The 21524-nt window shown below is 38.8% G+C and overlaps 1 protein-coding gene across 6 annotated transcripts in view; it reads right to left on the bottom strand.

Annotated features, from left to right (window-relative positions):
• Positions 1 to 21524, bottom strand: part of kiaa0586 (KIAA0586 ortholog) — a 521487-nt gene that overhangs the window by 228428 nt on the left and 271535 nt on the right. For all 6 annotated transcript variants that reach the window (XM_072568823.1, XM_072568824.1, XM_072568825.1 and 3 more), the window contains exons 14-15: positions 20793 to 20865; positions 3691 to 3963 (exon numbers count right to left, since the gene is read on the bottom strand). In XM_072568823.1, coding sequence (XP_072424924.1) covers positions 3691 to 3963; positions 20793 to 20865 — 346 coding nt within the window. The remainder of the gene's footprint in view (positions 1 to 3690; positions 3964 to 20792; positions 20866 to 21524) is intronic.

Below are 21524 nucleotides of genomic sequence, written 5' to 3'. Positions count from 1 at the left end.
CCTTCCAGCTCAGTGAGCAAACTTACAACCTGATTTCCAATTCTGTCTAACTCAGGAGTCCAGCGAGAAAACCTCCAAAAAATAGTGTTTGCCACAATGGTACACATGAATTTCAGACAAAAAAAACTCAAAAGTAATAAATCAATAAGTTAAATGAGTATTTAATAAAAAAGAACATTGAAGAATGCTAATTAGCAGAGCTAACTATTGAATCTTTTATTATTGCCTTTTCAGTTAAGAAATAAAACTAAAGAAATAAAAAGACTAGATCTCAAATCCTAATCACTTATGAAAGTGATGGGCAAACCAGGGATGAGCTAAAGAGTTGGATTTAACTAACACTGACCTAGATTAGTCTCTCCTGGATCACACTCCAAACTGGTCTCAGTGAAATGCACACAAAAATGGGTTGTTTTACAGTATGCATTTTCATCCTTCCCCACACTGCTTTTAATGACAAGTGTTAAGAGCTGGGGGAGGGTGGGTGTCTGTCAGATTCAGTCTCACTTACACATCCAACATCCAACCATCCACCCAACCTCACCCACCCACCCACATCTATTCACCCTCACACACCCACCCAAATCCATTTATTCTCACTCACATCATTTAACTCTCATATCATATCCATTCATCCATATCCCTCCCAATACAAAATGACCATCTTGAACATTTCACACCTTATTCCTTCTTCAAAAACCAACAATTATTGACAAAGTTTTTCATATTTTCCCCAAAGTTAATCCCTGCAGAAAAAAATGTGTCACGTTGGTGATTTAGAAGGGTTAACACTTATATTTTCCTATTTCAAACTGTGTTAATCAGCTTTACATCTTTGCCAAACAAGTCATTTTTCACAAATAAATGAATAATTTTCCTGTTTAAAGAAACCTGACTGATGATCCTTTTTTCCATTCCAAATCTAATATAGATAACAAAGTATATAATTGGATTTATTGGTAACTGGGTAAAGTATTTAATTTTACGCAGTGCCGAGTGGAGTTTTGGGACTTCAGAGGGTGAGTGCACTCCTCCTACCTCAATCACAACAAAATCTATTATCTTTTTTTCAAATCGATCAATTTAAAACTTATTCAATAATGTTCGATCTAACAAATTGCAGGCTCTGGAACGTTTTATTAAAGTCATTAGTAGATAAGCCCAGGATTAAATTGAACCAAAGTTGAGTCCACAATCAGTGCATTATTGGCTGATCTCACCTGACAGTAGGACATCTGTCCACGTACCTAGTTTTAATATAAACCAAACAGCAGCAAACACAGAAGAGAAGCAACCTGGGATTGGAATAGTAGCAAGAAGGTGAATGGTATTATTCAGCAAGGCTCCAGGAAGTAGGGTTGGAGTAGTGAAAAACAAGTTGACAGAGAACAGAAATCAAAGCAATCAGGCTTCGGGAGCGAAGCTGGGGGTAGACAGGAGGCAAAATCAAATTGTGGTGGTGGGGGGGGTGAAGCTGCAAGTTGGGGAAGAGGAAGTGAGGCTGAATCCCAGGATATGATGTTGGGGATTGAGGAGCCATGTCATAAGACTGGGATCTGAGGAGAGATACTGCAAAACTAGGATAGCGGCCCAGGGACAAACTGCAAGGCAGAGGCCCAGAGAGTAAGGCTGCAATGCCAGAAAGTAGGTCTCTGAGGCCAGGCCCCGAGGATTGAAGCCAGGGCTCAGGTAGTGAGATTGTGACCTTGGAGCAAGTCTGTGAGCCCATAGCCCAAGGCATGAATCTGCAAGGTCTCAAGGTAGTGTGAGGCTGCAAAGTGGAGAAAGGAGCTACAAATGGGGCAAAGGCTCAACACATTTGCCAGAGGGGCAGCAAAAGACGGCTTAGGCTGTGAAAGAGGGAGAGAGTTACAAAAAAATCTACAAGAAAAATGAAAGAGAGAGGGAATGAAAAGAGAGAGGGAATGAAAAGAGAGAAGGCCTGCAAAGTAGAGACAGAGGAGCTTTAAAATGAGAAGAGGTCTACAATGGGGAAGTGAAGGGAGAGGGTCTGCAATGGAGAGAGGTGAAAGGAGGGCCTGCAATGGAAGGAGGTGAAAGGAGAGGGTCTGCAATGGAGGGAGGTGAAGGGGGAGGGTCTGCAATGGGGTGATGAGGGGAAAGGGTCTGCAATGAGGAAAAAAGCTCTTTAGATAGATACAGTTTTAAATCTTCAATAAAGGACTACTCAGCTAACTGGAAATGAGGAAAACAGAGGCATCATGAAAATGGATGTGCAGTCTCTAAATTAACGCTGCACGGATTAGGTGCTACTGTATGGGTGTAAAGCCTATTGAATGCTGTATCAATTGGATAATTTAATACTGCAATGTTTTGTTTCCTAAAGATTTGCATTGATATATTATCACATCACAAAGCATCTCACAAACTGAATTACTTGAGGTGCAATGACTAATGTGTTAGAGACAAAAACCATTCAGCTGTGACCTCACCAGTCTGTAGAAAGCATGTCTGGGCTAATGGCTTTTTGTGTACAGATTTGTGCATGTTACTTAATTTTTTTTTTAAATTGTGAATGTATGCCTTTTTTTTTCCAATTTAAATTGGATTCTATGGGTAATTTACCGTGGCCAATCCACATAACCTGCAGATAGTTGGACTGTGGAAGGAAACAGAGCACGAACAGGAAACCCACGCAGACACAGGGAGGATGTGCAAACTCCACGCAGACAGTTGCCCGAGAGTGGAATCAGGCCTGGGTCCCTGGTGTCGTGAGGCAGCAGTGCTAACCACTGAGCCATTAAAAGTTATCCAGCAGTAATTTTGCAAAAATTGACCAATTGGTGGCCAGAAAACAGGCAGTCTATCTAATTAGGGGTGGAGGGCCACTTGAGATGCTTCTGATTAGGAGGAACAACAGCCTGTCATTCAGCTCAGATGGAAATAAGACACTTCACCCTGACACACCCTCCCTAAAAGATTTTGAACTTCCAAATTTAAAAAAAATGCTTTCAGCAGTTGGGCCACCAAGGTGGAGAGAGAACACCTGCACGGGACAGTCTGTGGGCACAACTTTGGCTGAAACAATGTGCAGAGCCTTCACAGCCAGGTTGTAGTGTTGGTGATCTGATATGTTGCCAGGATGATACCTCCAGGCAGCTAGCATTGTCTCTGATAAAATTCTCGTCAGCCTCTGACAATAGAGTTTAAAAGATCATTTACCCAGCTTAAATAGTTACCATTTATGGGTGGTTAGCCCTATCAATCACAATCCCACCTCTAGGAAAATAGCCTGGGGAGAGTGGGAGTGTGCTGGCAATCTAGAATGCCAGCAACAGCGTGTATGCTGCCTGCCTCTGTACTGTCTTCCAGCTTGGGTGAAAATCTTATCCAACACTCTGCACGCAATCATTAAAGTGTTGGTATTGGTATTGTGGAACCATGCAAGAGTTACTGTAATTGGAAATGTAGAAGTGAAGTTTTCCAAAATAGTTCAGTTAAATTTATATTATTACAGTGATGTAATTTATATGTTCAGGGCTTCTTTTGAGTATATGTCTTAAAATATTGTGGAACAAATCGTGACAAGGCACTCAAACTTAACACGACAATATTTTCATATTACGTTTCTACAAAAACATACCATTAGACTGGCTCTTAAAATTATTTCCTTAACACAACAGTGTAAAGTTGAACGGCAACATCTCATAACATATACACAATCTTCACCTTTGACCTTTGCTCTTTCTGCAACGATGACTGTACAACAGCCTTGCTTCTCAGATTTTTACTTTCACAAGGCTCCTTAGGCTGCTTTTGCAGAGGTCTTGCTGTGCTCAGGGACCTCTTTGTTGTTGACTTTGGTTTATTTTGGCTTTTATCCTTTACATCTTCATTAAACTTGATAGCTTTGACATCATCTCCTTTACTAGTAAAGCTCAGCTCCCGTTTTTGTTGGTTAGTTGAAACTTTCTGAAGAAAATTTTTCTTTGCAATTTCATCCTAAATAGGAATAAAAAATTTATGGATAAGAAAGAAGGTTTAGGGAAAGTGAAACAAATTTAATCATTCATAATTTCAGTCTTATTTTTAACAAAACTGATTCTGCACAAAGTGTTTAAATATTCTGATATTTAAACATTATCAACATTTTATTACACATGAAATTTACGCAACAGTTAAGAGAAATTTTTTGAAAAAATGATCTCAGATTAAGTTAGAGCCCTCAATAGTTTTAATTACTAGAGTACTGTTAAATGCATTTTCAAAACTCACTGTTTAATTTTCCAGTTGTAATATTTGAAAACTATTTCAGACTACTTACCTCTACATAAGCAAATAATCTTTTTCCCCTTTAAATCTTAATTTTTATTTGTATTTTTTCAATCTGACACTCTCCCAATGAATCTGAACACTTTCTAAACCTCCAATATCCTTCGTATATAGCACAGAGTGGTTCATCCCATATAGTTTTCCATTTGAGGTCCAAAGCTTTATACAGACTCATTGTTGCTTCTTGGCTTTTATATTTGACATGTCAAATTAAAACTTTTCATTCTAAAAGTTCAACCGTATCAACTTGAGGCATCAAATTGAGGCATCCTGTGGAACTGTTGTATAGATTCTAATGTTCTTACAAAGTAGTAGATCTATTTTTATTCATAGCATAATTACCGCAGTTATGTCTTTTTTAACCAAATGCATGCACTCAAACACATTGTTATTTAGTTCCATCTGCTACTTTAACCCACCTTTTATCAGAATAACTGCAAGAGGAGGTGGCGGAGGTGGGTTCCATTACAACATTTAAAAGGCAACTCGGCGGGTAAGTGAATAGGAAGGGTTTAGAAGGATACAGGTCAAATGCTGGGAAATGGGACTAGATCAGTTTAGCATATGTGGCCAGCGTGGACAAGTTGGACCGAAGAGTCTGTTTCCATGCTGTATAACTCAATGACCTCCTTGGGCCTTCTAAAGAATCAATGAGCTCTCCATTTGAAAGTATTGACACCACTCCCTCTGGGCAACAGTACATCCACATAATTGATATATAAATTGAAGAGAAATAGTCCCACAGAAAGGCAACATTAGTACCCACTTCTAAACACTTTGAAAAGTTGTTCTTAATTCTATCTCAGGCTGTTTTCATTTTCACACCAAGTTTTAATCCAGTTTACTATTCTCACCCTCGTTCTGTAAAACTTACACTTTGCAATCATAAATGTTTTGTTTCCTACATCATATTCCTGATGAAGGGCTTATACCTGTAACGTCGACTGTCCTAATCCTTAGATGCTGCCTGACCAACTGTGCCTTTCCAGCACCACACTCTTCGGCTCTGATCTCCAGTATCTGCAGTCCTCACTTTCCTCCTTGTTTCCTACATACCCAGCTGATGAATATTTTATCTCTGGTCACATCGGGAGAATGAATTCACCAACACTGGTTAAATAATTCAATCTATATCAGAATTGCATAGGGCTTAAACTAGCAATACTTTCTGAATAGGTTGTGCTGAATATAGCCTGCCATTCCCACCTATAAGATTGCTAACATATTACAAATACACATAACAATAAATAAGTCAAATCAAACACTGCCCAGGAATGTGACATTAATCACCCAACATTATATTATTGTAGGGGTCCTGTCCACTTACATCCATGATTCCTCTGATGCTTTATGCCAGTTTTGGAATTTCCAGTTTGCAGGCTCCTGACGCCTCCTCTTCACCCTGGACGTGCAATCTCTTTACACATCCATTCTCAGACCCTGCAGCCCTCCAGACTCAATATCGAGTTCAATAACTTTAGAGCTTGAACACTTCTATGCCCTCCCCCATACACATAGTCTGCTATGACACACAACCCACTGTTAGCCACTTACAGTCTCCATTAACAGCTATTCACCCTCCAAGCTGGATCGTTATCCACTCCTTTGTGTGTCCAACTGTTGTTCTCTCTTTTTGGGCTCTTTGCCCAATCACCTCTCATTTACTCCTTACCCCCTCCCCTCACCCTATCTTCTGCATAAAAACTGACATTTATCTAACTACCATCAGTCCAAGGAAGGGTCACTAGATCTGAAACTTTAACTCTGATTTCTCTCCACAGATACTGCCAGACCTGCCCATCTTTACCAACAATTTCTGTTTTTGTTTACCACTGCAGGGATCCTGGAATAAACAGATAGTTGAAGATTTATTACTTCTTAATTCTTTCCCTTCTGCATATTTTAACATTCATTGGTGGTTCCTCACAGACAAGGATGACTCTCCTACCCTCAGGGGGAGTCCATCGGTGGCAGTACAGACTGATGCGGCTACCATAGGCTCTGTTATACTTGGGGTAAAAGATGGGTGCAGGAAGGGGTGGCGGGGTCTTTGGTGTGGCAGCACACTCCTTTCGCTGTTTTCGCCTGGCGTTAGCTTTTTCCCAATAGCAAGTCTCAAAGTGCTCAATGCCTTCCTGGACAATGCTCCTCTACTTGATATGGTCATGGGCCAGTAATTCCCAGGTGTCTGTGGGAATTGGGAATGCAGCACTTCACCAGTGAGACCTTGAGGGTATCACTTAAGTGCTTCCAACAACAACAACAGTATTTGGATCAATACTTAAGGGATTATTGGATACAGCCATTATAACTGGACAATACTGCTTTGTAGACTCTCATTTTGAACATTATTGTGATATATCTAGCAATAATAATTGGTAGAATCATGTCTTTATAGCTTTTTCTGGACAGAAAGAGAGAATGAGAGAGAGGTCTCTCTGAGAAAAAAGGTGGTAGTTGGTGCAGTCAGAAAAGGACACATATTCTCTACGAGCTACCACCGAACACAGAAAGAGATGTTCACTGATCAAAGAATGGCATATCACAGCAATCTAAAGACTCCGAAAGATATGCACTGGCAAAGGAGAGGTTGAAGTGAGCCTTACTGTGGTAGTCATTTTGGAAGTTCTCTGTAAACCAAGGAAAGCGGCATTAGAACTTAGTTAACAGAGAGATGTTATAGAGTCACAGAGATGTACAACATGGAAACAGACCATTCGGTCCAAATCGTCCATGCTGACCAGATATCCCAACCCAATCTAGTCCTATCTGCCAGCACCCAGCCCATATCCCTCCAAACCCTTCCTATTCATATACCCATCCAGATGCCTTTTAAATGTTGCAGTTGTACTCGCCTCCACCACTTCCTCTGGCAGATCATTCCATACACTTAATACCCTTTGTGTGAATAAGTTGTGCCTTAGGTCTCTTTTATATCTTTCCCCTCTCACCCTAAACCTCTGCCCTCTCTCCACCACCTTAGTCTTAGTGCTTTGGGTCCAGTCACCCTCCTTCAAAAGTCAGTTCTGAAGAACAGTCACTAGCCCTGAAACATTAACTCTGTTTTATTTCCACAGATTCCTGATGAAGGGCTTGTGCCCGGAATGTCAACTCTCCTGCTCCTTGGATGCTTCCTGACCTGCTGTGCTTTTCCGGCATCACACTTTTCAAAAATGTTCTTCAATGGCTGCAGTTCTTTGGATGTAGGAACACCCACAGTACTGTCAGAATGGGAATTCCAGGGATTTTATTCAGCGGTACAGTTCCAATTCAGAATGCTGAGAGGCTTGGAGGGAATCTTGCAGCTAGTGTGTTTTCCTTTGGCTTTCTGGATGGTAGATGTAGTGGATTTAGAAGGTGCTGATGATAAAGAAGAAATCTGATCATGTGGTAAAGGAGGTTTGGTGAGCTAACAGAATTCATCTGCTGCTACCATGCGTCGCTAGTAAAAGGAATGAGCTTTGAAGGTGATGGATGGGCAAACAATCAAGTGGGATGTTTTGTCCTGAATCATGTTGAGGTGCTTAAGCATTGCTGAAGCCGCACTCATTTGGACAATTGAAGAGTTTCCATTTTACTCACGAATTGTATTATGTCAGATGGTGGGCAGGCACTGAGGAGACAGGAATCAAGTTATTCATTGCAGAATCCCTAGTCTCTGAGTTGCTCTTGCAGTCACAGTATGTTCACACAACGATAAGTCATAGGAGTAGAATGACATTCAAACCATTGAGTCTGCTCTGCCATTCAATAAGATCATAGCTGATCTCAATCTTCAATTCCACTTTCTTGCCGATGGCATCACTATCCTTGATTTCATTACTGATTAAAAATTCATCTGCCTCAGCTTGAATACGCTCAACAATCTGGCATCCATAGCACACTCATTAAATGATTCCACAGTCTCACTAACCACTGAGAGAAGAAATTCCTCCTCATCTCTGCCTTTCACACAAAGGGTGGTAAGTGTATGGAATAAGCAGCCAGAAGAAGTGGTGGAGGCTAGCATGATTGCAACATTGAAAATGCGTCTGGATGGGTAAATGAATAGGAAGGTTTAGAGGGATATAGGCTGGGTGCTGACAGCTGGGAATAGATTGAGTTGGGATATCTGGTCGGCATGGACGAGTTGGACCGAAGGGTTTGTTTCCATGCTGTACATCCCGATGACTCTGTGACTCTACTGAGATAATTCCATCGATTCCCAGGTCTCCCATAAGGGGAACAATCTTTCTGCATCCATCTGGTCAACTCCCCTAAGAATTACAGTTGGTCTGTTTCAATTTCTGGCCATTGCTATCCCAAAGATGTTGACAATGAGGGATTCGGTGATAGTAGAGTCACTGAATGTCAAAGGGTTATGCTTAGATTCCCAATTGTTGGAGATGGTCATTACCTGGCACTCCATGACACAAATGTTATTTGCCAGTTATCAGCCAAGCCTGGTTGTTGTCTAAATTTTGCGCTGTATGGACATGGACTGCTTCACTATCTGAGAAGCAGTGCATGGTATGGAACATTGTGTAACCCTAAGAATCAAATATCAGACCAGCCTTTAATCTGATTTGGAGGCTCAAAAGTAACCTGGATGGAAACCTTTAGGTCAAGAAACTTGGAGGCATGCTATAATTTATAGTTCCCAGGAACACTGAGTGGTATTAGAAAAAACTGCAACTGTGTTCAGCTTTGACACAGCTCACTGATTAAGGTAGATAAGTTGTGAAAAGAAATTCTCTGCTTTGCCAACATATTCATATAAATGTTCTTCCAACAAGAGGATCCAAACAACAGTCCATGTGTCTCCATTGGTTGGTGGGTTCTCAATTGATCCATTAGGGTTGAACATAGAGAACATTGAACGTTACAGCGCAGTACAGGCCCTTCGGCCCTTGACGTTGCACTGACCTGTGAATTTAATCTGGTTGAAAACATGGTTGTCATTGATCATGTCAAGTCACTTGCAACTGTGGTCAGACAGTTAGATTGAATTATGCAGTGTATTCAGGAGTTTCCAACATACTGTCTATGACAGGGTCTGAATTAATTAACATCCTTGAAATAATTTTCTCAGAGGAAGCTACAGCATTCTGAAGGGATTCCTGATGACACAAGTTCTGATACCTTGTCGATCTAGTCCAATCTTTTAGATATACAGGAGTCTGTGCTGTAAGCAATTGCAAACTTTGTGATGCAGATGCAAGAAATGCAAAGAAGGTCGCTGAACTGCAGTATACTGCCAACCTCAGCAATATAATCAGAATGCATTGATTCATACTTTGTGTAGGATGCAGACTGAGAAACTTTACTGAATGCAGACCAAACACAAAGAATTTCAGTACTGTGCAATATGGATCTGTTTCATGAGGATTGTCACCCTGAGAACTATTTGATTTTTGAGTTTACCATTAGTATAAGCACAGTGAAACATTATCATATTGTTATGTCAATTGTCACCTCTGTCTAAATATATTGTTTGGTATTTTGTGAAACTTAAGCAGAAAGAAAACTAAATTGTATTGCTGAACTTGTTGATTCAAAGGAAATTTCCATTAATTGAGCCTGTCTCTATCTTGCTACAGTGAAAACTTCTTAAAATAATAAAAACTGAGAGAAAGCACAAACTTGTGTACATATCATAGTTTTCATAAATTTATGATATCCAAATTTTCTCCTTGACAAGGCAAATCATTGAAGTGTAACTGTGATTATTATTACTGTGATGGGAGAAATGCACAAGTAATCAATCCCCACCGGACGCACCATTCTTTTTGGGGTAAAAACAATGACTGCAGACGCTGGAAACCAGATTCTGAATTAGTGGTGCTGGAAGAGCACAGCAGTTCAGACAGCATCCAAGTAGCTTCGAAATCGATGTTTCGGGCAAAAGCCCATTTATTCCTGATGAAGGACTTTTGCCCGAAACGTCGATTTCGAAGCTACTTGGATGCTGTCTGAACTGCTGTGCTCTTCCAGCACCACTAATTCAGAAGCACCATTCTTTTTGTGTACTTCTATCTTAAATAAAAAAACTTCCACCAGGCTTCTTCAGTGAATTCAGTACAGTACATTTATCACAAAACAAAGCTTATTCTTAAAATAAGTGACAAACTGGTTAACACCTAAATTATAATCCAGAATTAGAATATATCTACTTAATCCCATAAAGTCACACACACAAGTCTCTCACATATGATTTTATTTAAAAAGAAAAAGGGTAAAAGAATAAACGCTCTTGTTGGTCAACAAAAACAAAACAAAAGATTCCTCACAATCTACCGATTTTCTTGTTGAAAAAATTCAAATTGCTGACAGCCATAGGTCAATGGAAGATCTTCAGTTCACATTGAAATTAAGATGGATCTGAGTCTTTGGAAAGTGGCTACTAATCAACATTTCAGGGTTTATAAAGGTAGCCAGAAATACAGTTATTTGGAAACTTTATCAGGTCCTCAGAAACTTCTGCTGAGTAAGAAACACAGCAAGAGAGAGACTTGCAGCTCTTACTGACCATTTGCAATGCTTATTGACCACTCAAGTCTGAAAAACAAAAAAAATAACTCCAGAAAGAGTTAAGAAACCATTAGCATAGAGGCCTCAAGAGTCCTTTCAAAGCTTGGTTTTCCAGCAAATACAGGGCATGAACTTCATACTTTACCCCCCTAAAAGCCTTCTTGTCTTTTTTCAAAGTCACCTGACCTTTTGAAAACAGTACTCACTAAATGCTGACTTCATTTCAGAGTAAATGCTTCTTAGTAAAACATTTTCAATCCAGAAAATGGCCAAATAATTCAATATTTTCCAGTTTTTAACATAGCCAAAGATAAACAAGCATTTCAAACATGAAGAACAGAAAAATAGCCACTACCATGTGACCAGGTAGGTCTAAAATGACCAAATTTTTTTTTTGGTTGTATTGATTGAGGGATTAAGAGTTACTGAGGACAATAAGGGAACTCCATTTTTTTTTAACAGTGCTATAGGCTCTTTGATGTTGTGTTCTCGGCTCTTCCATGGCACATGGATTTCAGCTCAACGGTTCATCTGAAAGCCAATCTGGAAGTCGGTGCAGAACTCCCTCAGTTCTCCTGCATTAACATTCAGTCCCTGAAAGTGGGCTTGAATGACATCTGACAAAAAGATATTTTAACTACATATAAAGTTACCTAATAACTATGCCTAAAATACTGGAAAAAATCAGAAGGAGCACTGAGGCAAACTTTTGAGTTATCAGGAATTCAAATAGCATAGGTCATAGACTATAAACATTTCCACTTGAAAATGCTAAAGTTCTCAGTCGATTGAGTTCCATCAGTGGATTAAGTGTGATGGACACTTCCTCTGCTCTAAGATTACCTCCTTTGAGCAGAAGACTGAGATATGGAAAAGTTAAAAACAAAATGCAATTACAATGCATATAGTCAATCCTGTTCCCTACATCTGTCCTATTCCCACCTCATTGTCCAGGTAGTATCATTGATCATTTAAAGATCACCAAGCCTTGGCTTATGCCCTGACAATTTGCAGGGTAGGATGATGGGGAAGGCCTCAGTTCTACATCAGCTAGAACCGGAATCAAACCCACTATAGGTGTTATTCTGAAACACAAGCTAGCTGTCTAGCTAACTGAGCTAACTGCACTCCAGCTCTCCATTCCTGATTATCTCCCACCCACTGCATTCCTATCTAACCTAGCCTGGACAATTATCAGACAATTATTTTTCCCCGAATTGCCATTCTTTTTGGCTTTTATTATTTAGTGCTGCTTGACAGAGATAAACTAGGAGCAGATATGGCGAAGTGAAATCTCAGACATATCAAGAGATCAAAAGCAGCACTCACAATTCAGAATCTCATTGAAGCTGAACTTTATACCTCCACTTAATTGCTCAGAGGCATCAATAAGGTAACTGAATGTGATTGAGCTAGACTGATAAATGTGTAATTACTTCTATAATAATATTTAGGATTCTGGGGTGTGTCAGTAGACTATATCCAATTTATTTTAAAACAGATGTTATTTTGTTTTACTGCCCCATTAAAACAATTTTGTTTTTGATCAAACACCACTGGAGATGTCTCAGTATCAACCAATGTATAATGGCACAATACCTGCAGGATCCTTTCTGTATAATGATTAGTAACAGCAGCACCTGGTTCTGGAATCTTTAAACCCCATAAATATAGACTCGTCAATGAATAATGGAATGTAAAAATATTTCCAGAAGTGAGTTTTTAAAAGAGCTGCACAAGGAGCACATGAATAATCCTCAACACATTATGCACAAGTAACTTGACATGGTCCTTCTTCACAAGTGAGTAACTTTAATCTTAATAATCTTCTTGGCAAGAATGAAAAAAGGAAGCTACTGTTTTGGCTAAAACAAAAATCCATTGGAGCAATGAGACATGGAGTTAGAAATGCTCGTTTAGTTGTCAATTAATTAAAAGGAAACAAATTCCGATACTTTATTTCAAGATAGAAGCTGCATTTAACTTCCAGTAAGTTTCACAATTTTCATGATCTGTACAGGAAAACAGATTGCGATTCAGATTCAAGCAGCAGAGTACTGAAGTTCATGGTTAGTGCAGGATTGGAAGCCAGCCAGGAAAGTGCTGTAATTGTCTAGTCTGGAGGTGATAGATACATTGATAAGAGTGCCAACATTAGATAGGTTGAGTAATAGATAATAGTTAAACAGAGACAAGTGATATTAACAAAGTGTGAATAAGCAATCCTGGTGATGAGGACGTGGGGCTGGAAGTCCACTTCAGGGTCAAATATAATACAAAAGTTGAAAAAACTTATCTGCTTTAGCCAAAGAAACTTCTAAACAAACAAAGTCAGTGACATGGAGTTGGACTTTTTCGTGGTTGGGTGATGAAATTGCAGCTCATCCAATGCCAGTTGTCAGATTACCTAGACCTATATTTATACAGCGGCCTTTCACGTAATTAAATATCCCAATATGCTCCGCAGAAGCATTGCAAAGCAAAGCGTGACATTGAGTTACACAAGATAAAATTAGGTGAGCTGATGAAAAACTGGAAATGCACAAGATATTAAAGTTATGGGAGCAGAGAGATCTTGAAATGTAGTGGGCCTGAAAGATATGACAGATGTAGGGTGGATAACCATGAAGAATTTAAGCAAAGACGAGAATGTCAGAATTGCCTAAGGGGGAAGCTAATGTGGGTTAATAACACAGCAGTGATAAGAGAGCAGACTTGTTACAAATAAAGACATGGGTTAAAACACAAAGGCAGCTGTGGACCAAAGGTTAGAAAACAAGTACAGCTCAATGTTGTCAGTGAATATGCACAAGCAACATTGGCTCTTTGGGTAATGTCATCCAGAGGGATAACAGGAGAGAGAAAAATATAGCTTGGAATTCCCTATGGCAATGGTTTAATAGGAAAAGAAGCCATTACAAGAGATATTCTGGCCGTGACTGGAACCAATCAAAGACAGTCCCAAGTTGGAGAAAGAGTAGACAAGTACAAAATCTGCAATACTTCAGTCCCCTTGAAATATCCAAGAACATTTGGAAGATTGTGACCAGAGCTTCTAGAACTTAGACAACATTTTAAGCAATGAAGTTGGAAGCATAAAATTACTGTGATATTGATAAATTAAGTGAATAGACAAAAATGGACTTTAATGTAGCATAATGAGGTCATTGGCATTGAACCTAAAAAGCATAGAACAAGTTGCCTTATAAATCATGACAAACTAGAGACAGTGGAATTCTGAAGTGATTTGGGCTCATGCATTATTAAAATACTAGTATGGAAAACAATTAAAGGCCATAGAATACGGACTTTTATATAATGCACTGAGAATACAAAGGAGTAGAGGTCACGCTTCAATTATACAAGGGTCTAATTACGCCAATGTGCAGTACTGCAAACAATTCTGGGTACCACACCTCAAACTGCAGTACAGTTTTACCAGAATGATAGCTGGGAATGAATTTAAATCCACCTCCATCGTGGATTTACTGACAACGGACATTTAAGCCAGCTGAAAAATCTGGGGGAGAAAGTTAACTTAATACTTGATGGCCTTGTCACCTTGCTGCAATTGAGACATCAAAATGGGCAATTAATGTCCTTTACGGACTACATTCTTTTGTTATTGAACCAGTGGCAACCAGAGGTTTATGTGGAACAAGTAAGGGAAGTAACATTTCCAGGGGTTAGGGATCTAGGATCCTTTGTTGGGTGATGAATATAAATTTTGGACCACAACTTTTAGGAGTAAAATTGGGAAACACATATACAAGAAGATACATTGTGTGAGTGTAATATCAGTTATTTAAAGCTTGGGTTTTGAATTATTGGATCATAACATGTAGGTTTTCTGTGTGCCTGAAGTTAATAATTAGCTTATAAGCATTTCTACAGCCATGGCAATTGCTTTTAGCACAGTTTGTGGGGGTCTTAATAACCAAATGGGTTTGTGTTTACTCTAGCAAGGCATTGTGCTTTAAAGTCTGTTAGAAATCTCTAGACTGGGTGTTATTTTTAAGCTTAAGAGAAATACCCAAAACTGAGAGAGAGAGATTTTTGTGTCGGTTTTACTTGGTTTTGGGCAGTTCTATGAGGATGCAAGTACATAGCAGTGCTCCTGAGGAGAGCAGAAGAGAGTAAAACTAGATTATCTTAGACTAACGGGTTGGTGATAATCCCTGATAAGTGTTGGGATAAAATCTTGAAGAGGACTGCTGAGTTTATTTAAACTCAGGTGCATGATAACTCCAGGAAGGGGCTGTGTTTCCAGTCCACAAGTTAAACTCACAGTTATTTTAAATGTATAGAGCTATTCAAGAAAGGAATTCTGGTATAAGTATGGTGTAAGATTTACTGTTGGATACTGTTTAGGGGTTTATAATGTTTTTTGAATTGGTACAGGAGTGTTTTGGCATTGTACTTTTACTGTGTGTTTTAAATAGTTTGAATATATGATGAAAGTAATTATTCTATTTCATCTTCATTTCTTTTGATTAATAAACTTCTATTTTGTTGTTAAAACAAAATCTGCAATAATGTATAATTGTGTTCCAGTGAAGGACCATTGTGTTGTTAATAAAAAGCCGAATTTCAGTCTGAGCCCTTATTTGTCCTGAAATAACATAATCTGGGATCATTTGCAGATGACTTAAAGCTGTGTGGATGGTGCACTGAAGAGGATGTAGGGACTCTTCAGTGTAAATTAGACAAGTTGAGTGAGATGGGTAAATTCATGGCAGATGCAGTATAACGTAAATAAATGTGAGGTTATCTACCTTGGTGGTAAAACTGGGAAAGCAGATTATCGTCTGAATGGTGAGAAGTTGAGAGGGCAGAGTTTGCATTAAGACCTATGCGTCCTTGTACTCTGGTCACTGAAGATAGGTATGCAGGTGCAGCAAGTGGTGACGAATGAAAAGGGTTTGTTAGCCTTCACAGTGAGAAAATTCCATTATAAGAGCAGGGATGTCTTGCCACAATTATACAGGGCTTCAGTGAGACCACACCTGGAATATTGGGCATATTATTGGTCTCATTATCTGAGAAAGAATGCTCTTCCTATAAAGTAAATGTAGCAAAGTCTTACCCTGGCATAGTGAGACTGATGTATATGATGTTGTTGAATTGGGTCCGATTGTATTTGCCTGTGTTTAGAAGGATTGGGGGGGGGGGGGTGGATTTTGTAGAAACCTGTAAAATTCTAAAGCCAAGGCAAGGTAGATACATGAAGGATGTTGCTGATACCACAGAAATTCAGAACGAGGGATCAATAGCTAAAGGATATGTAGTAAAGCATTTAAGACTGAGATGAGGAGAAATTTCTTCACCCATAGAGTTGTGAGTCTGTGAAATTTACTAACACAGAAAGCAATTGAAGCCAAACATTACAACAAAAAAGCTATGAATACTGGAGACTGAAACAAAAACAGCTACTTCTGGAGAAACTCAGCAGGTCTGGCAGCATTTTTGGAGAGAAAACAAGTCCAGTGACCCTTGATCAGAATTGATAGCAATAAGGAACAGTGATATTCATACTGATATGAGCGGATTAAGGAAGATGGGTGGAGGTGGAGCCTATGGAGAGAGAAAGAAAGAAAATTAAATGAAGGGATTGGTGATAGCAAGCCATGGATAATGTAAACTTAGATTAGTGATAATGGGGACAATGAGGGGTGAAAATGAGATGGATGCGCTGAAAGAAATCCATGTTATGACAAAGCCTGGAACGTGGGCTGGGTAAAAGAAGAAGGTACTCAATATTGATCCCTTAGGGCTGCAAGGTTCTGAAGTGGAAGATGATATGTTGTTCATAGGTAGGGAGCTGTGAGAGGCTCCTTGGGGAACAGTAACCATAATATTATAAAAGTCATCATTAAGGTGGGTGAGTGGCTTAACTGATTCTGAGACAAGGGTCCTGAATTTAAATAAAGGAAATTACAATGGATAAGGTGCGAGTTGGCTATGATAAATTGAGGGGATATTACTTAAAAGAGATGACAGGCAATGACGAGTACATGGAGGAACTGCAATGATTGTTCACTCCTTCTGGCACATAAAAAATAGGAAAGGAAACCCAACTATGACTAACAAGATCCAATGAAGAGAATACAAATCGACCAAAACAAAAAGCAGCAGATCTGAGGATTGGGACGAGTTTAGATTTAGCATAGGAGGCCAAAGGAATTGAACATTAGGGGGAAAGAATTGAAGAATAAGCTTTCAGGGAACATAGAAACTGATTGTAACAGCCTCTATAATTATGTAAAGAGAAAAGGATTAGTAAAGACAAGTGTAGATCCTTTCCAATTAGAAAGGATGGAAGTTATAATGGGGAACAAAGAGATGGCAGACCAAACAAATATATAAACAAAACAAAGTGCTGGAAAAGCTCAGCAGTCAGGCAGCATCTGTGAAGGGAAAACAGAGTTAACATTTCAGATCCAGTAACCCTTTTTCAGAAATTATTTTAGCAAGGAAAGCATTGGCTTATATGCTGGAAGATGATTTGATTTGATTTATTATTGCCACATGTACCAAGAAAGTGAAAAACATTGTATTGCATGCCAACCAGACAAATCATACTATACATGATTACATCATGGTGACAGAAGAGAATGCAGAAGATAATGTTACAGCTAAAGAGATTAGGTTAGATTCCCTACAGTGTGGAAACAGGCCCTTCGGCCCAACCAGTCCACACCGACCCTCCGAAGAGCAATCCACCCAGAGATGGTGCAGAGAAAGATCAACTCTAATATGAGAGATTTTTAGCTGTTTTTAAATCTGTCGGTATGTCTTTTTGAACTTTTGTATCTTCTGCCCAATGGAAGAGGGTGGAAGAGAGTATAACTGGGGTGGGAGGGGTCTTTGATTATGTTTTCCTGTCTTCCCAAAGCAACGGGAAGTAGAGTCAATGGAAGAAAGGCTGATTTTTGTAATGGACTGCGCTGCATTCACAATTCTCTGTAATTTCTTGCAGTCTTAGGCACAGCAGTTGCCATACCAGGCTGTGATGCATCTGGTAGGATGTTTTCTATGGTACATCAATAAAAATTGATATGAATCATTGCGGACATACCAAATGTTTTTAGCCTTCTGAGAAAGTGTGTTTTCTTGCTTGTAGCAATGTTGTGGATGATCTTCCATTTCACCTTCAGGTCAACAGCAGTCCTAACAGATCACCCATAACTGCAGTCAAATTGTTTTGAATGCAGCAAGAAACAATGCAACACTGGAAAAATTCTGCATCTTTTGTTAGGCTCTGCCTCCCTTGTTTTGCTAGTGTTCCAACAATTTAGATTTAGATTGGGTCGAGAGAACATCACAGGCCACTAGGATACTGTCATGGGCTGCTAAAATATTCCCACACTGAGCCAGGAGGCTGCCTCGCTGAGTTGAGGCCAGGAGAAGAAAGAAGAAAAGAGACACAAAGACAGAAAAGAAAAAAGAGAAAGAAACGGATGGACCAGACGAGCTCTGGCTGAAGCATCACATTCCACCGCCATCTTGAAGTTCAATACAAACTCCAGTAACAACACCTGGGTTTCTCCAGCACTTCCTGTTTTTATTTTACTATAGGCAAAATTCTTTAAGCTTAACTTTTCAGAATAATACAAGAAGCCAATAGCATCAAGTCATTAAGTATCAGCCTGAAAAGTCAAACCAGCAACTATTCTGCCAGATAATGCCACTAATTCTAGTTTTTGGCAAGTTGGCCACTGGAGGAAATCAATCTGACAATAGAGTTCTTCAGCAAATGGAGGACCCTCATTTGAAAACATTAGCCAATGTTACCCAATGTTTTGCTATCTGGATGTCTACAAAGAAATCTGTTCTAATTTAAGGTTCTGAATGGAAAACTCATTCATGTATCTCATTTCCAATTTGCCAGATTGGCTGGCTAAGCAGCCATTCAGTGCCATCAAATTTCTAAACATTAACCTTATCTTTGTCACTTTGCACCAAATGGTAATACTGACAACTCATCTTCAAATGATTTCTGAAATACTAGTGCCATTGACTGCTACATATTATTTCATATACATGAATTATCGCATTTAGCTAACATTCTATACAGTTAATTTCACTTTCATTGCTAGGAAATGTTTCAAATAAATGCTAATGAAATTGCTGAAAATATCAAAGATGCTTGCATAGTGTACACTCAAAAAGGATATCGATAGGCAGCTAGATTGTTCAACACCCATTACCATGGAAACCATGGTATTACTCCACAAAATGCAAAACAGATCAATAAAATTGAGATGTTAGAGATACTGAGAATCTATGTTGGTCAGTTATTTTCGTACATTAGAAATATAGGCGAGATAATCATTCCTACAAATTTACTACTGTTAGTAACTGCTATTACTATCCATCACAACAGGCACCCCAAAAGCTCAACATGCAGGAATTTTAAAATGAAACTAATTTCATCAGCAGCTGAAACAATAAAGGTCTTGTTAACATTATAGTGAGGATAGTTTTATGGGGATGTTGCAGAAAAATTACTTTTGCTGTGTGCTTCAGTGCTGTTTACACAAAAGCTATAATAGTTAATGCGTGTAACATACAAATTTTCTTGTTGATTTAGTTAACTATCAATAACACATAGAAACAGAGAGGATAGGAGTCAGAGTAGGTCATTCAACCCCCTCAAGCTTGCTATGCCATTCAATATGATCTTGGCTGATCATTGAGGTCAATACCTAATCACCCCTGCATAACCCTTCATCCCTTTAGCTAAATCTCTTTTCTTGAAAACACAGTTTTGGCCTCAACCAGTTTCTGTGGTAATGAATTCCACAGGTTCAACATATTTGGGTGAAGAAATTGCTCTTCATCTCAGTCCTAGAAAGTTTATGACCCCTGGTTCTGGATCCCCCATTGTCAGGATCATCCTTCTTGTATCTAAACTGTGTAAGCCCTGTTAGAATTTTATCAGCTTCTATGAGATCCTCTTTCATTCTTCTAAACTCCAGCAAATTCAATCCTCAACAATTCAATCTCCCCTCATACATCAGTCCCATCATCCCAGGGATCAATTTGACAAACCTTCACTGCACTTCCTCTGTAAGAAGAACATCCTTCCTCAGATAAGGAGGCCAAAACTGCACACAATATTCCACATGTGGCCTCAACAATGCCTTATATAATTGCAGCAAGACTTCCTAGTTCTTGTACTCAAATCCTTGAATCCAAAATGCAGTTTACCTTTTTCACTGCCTACTGTACCTGCACTTATTTTCAGTGACTGGTGCATGAGGACACCCAAGTCTCATTCAACATTACCCTCTTTCTATTTACAGGCATTCAAAAATATTTTGTGGTATTTAGTATACTATGTTCTCTCCAGACAACTTTTATAGTGATCTAGAATGCCAACAGCAAGGGTTCAGTTCCTGCACTGGCTGAGGTTACCATGAAGGATTCTCCTTCTCAACCTCTCCCCTCACCTGAGGCGTGGTGGTCCTCAGGTTAAACCACCACCAGTCATCTTTCTATAATGCCAGCGAAGCTCTATAGTCTTCTGGCAGTTAAACAACTATCTTTTCGTGGTCTGAGAGCATTCACGTTTATGAAGTAGGCTAGCACAGTTTAGATCTTTGATACCAGTGCAAAAATTGTCAAATAGTGCCTGAAAATTAGACCCCTAATAATCCTCTGTTCCAAACTCATTTTGATTAGGCTAAAAATCATTGCAATAAATATTTATTATTGCACATTACCCAGTTATGAAACACCACTGTTTACATGTCATTGCTGGGTTATGTCTATGCCAAGTAAAAGGAGAATGTATGTAGCATCATATAATCATTAATTATAAAGCTGAAAATTCTTTCACATGGACTCCCCAAATGTTTTTGAAAAAATACTTTGAAGACCAACAATAATTAACTTTAAAATGTTACATCAAAACAAAGACTTAATTATCAGAGAATTAAAATATGTTAATTACAGAAGATTGACGACAATTTCTTTAGGCATACCTGTATGTCCTGATTAATAATAGTGATCCAGGCATCAACAGTCTTCCCAATTCGAATCTTCTCAGCTGCATCACTGAAACATAACTCATTTAATTACTAATCTTTTATATCATTTTTGTTTAATGTATCAGTCCGTAAAAATCATAACTTGAATATATATGAAGATAATATTGTGATTATTTTCTCACAATATTATAAATTGCCATTTAATGATTTCTTCCCACAAAACTGAATTGTATTTCAGAATTTCAATTCTGAGCACAATTACTACTGAAGCAATTGTAACCTTTGAAAATCATTTGGAATTTCAAAGCAGAAAGGGTGTTTTGAACAACTCCCTTTGTAGATAGCATGATACATTAAATAGCAATTCTACACTGAATGTAACTGTACAAGAACAGAATTGAGAGTAGCACATTGTTCCAAGTTAGCTTTGTGTACCAGTTGCATCATCTCCTAGGTGGATGGTTGAGGGTTCAAGCTCCATTTCACAGACTTGGATGCCTAATTTAGCCAATATTCTAATGCAGTATTTAGCAACATGTGTGGTCAGAAATGCTATTTTTCAGATGACATATCTTATCTACTTCTTCAGGAATGAAAAATTTCTTAAGGGCATTAGGCAGAAGGGTGGACAAATTTCTTTTGTTGTCTTGATTAATTTTGATGCTGAAACCAAAACAGATTGTTCAGTAATTTATCTCTGCCATTTACAGAATCTTGCTATGCACA

Source organism: Chiloscyllium punctatum, chromosome 4 (genome assembly GCF_047496795.1).
Source record: "Chiloscyllium punctatum isolate Juve2018m chromosome 4, sChiPun1.3, whole genome shotgun sequence".
Taxonomy (NCBI): Eukaryota; Metazoa; Chordata; class Chondrichthyes; order Orectolobiformes; family Hemiscylliidae; genus Chiloscyllium; species Chiloscyllium punctatum.
Note: the sequence above shows the minus strand (reverse complement) of the source record. Positions and strands in the feature narration are given on the sequence as shown.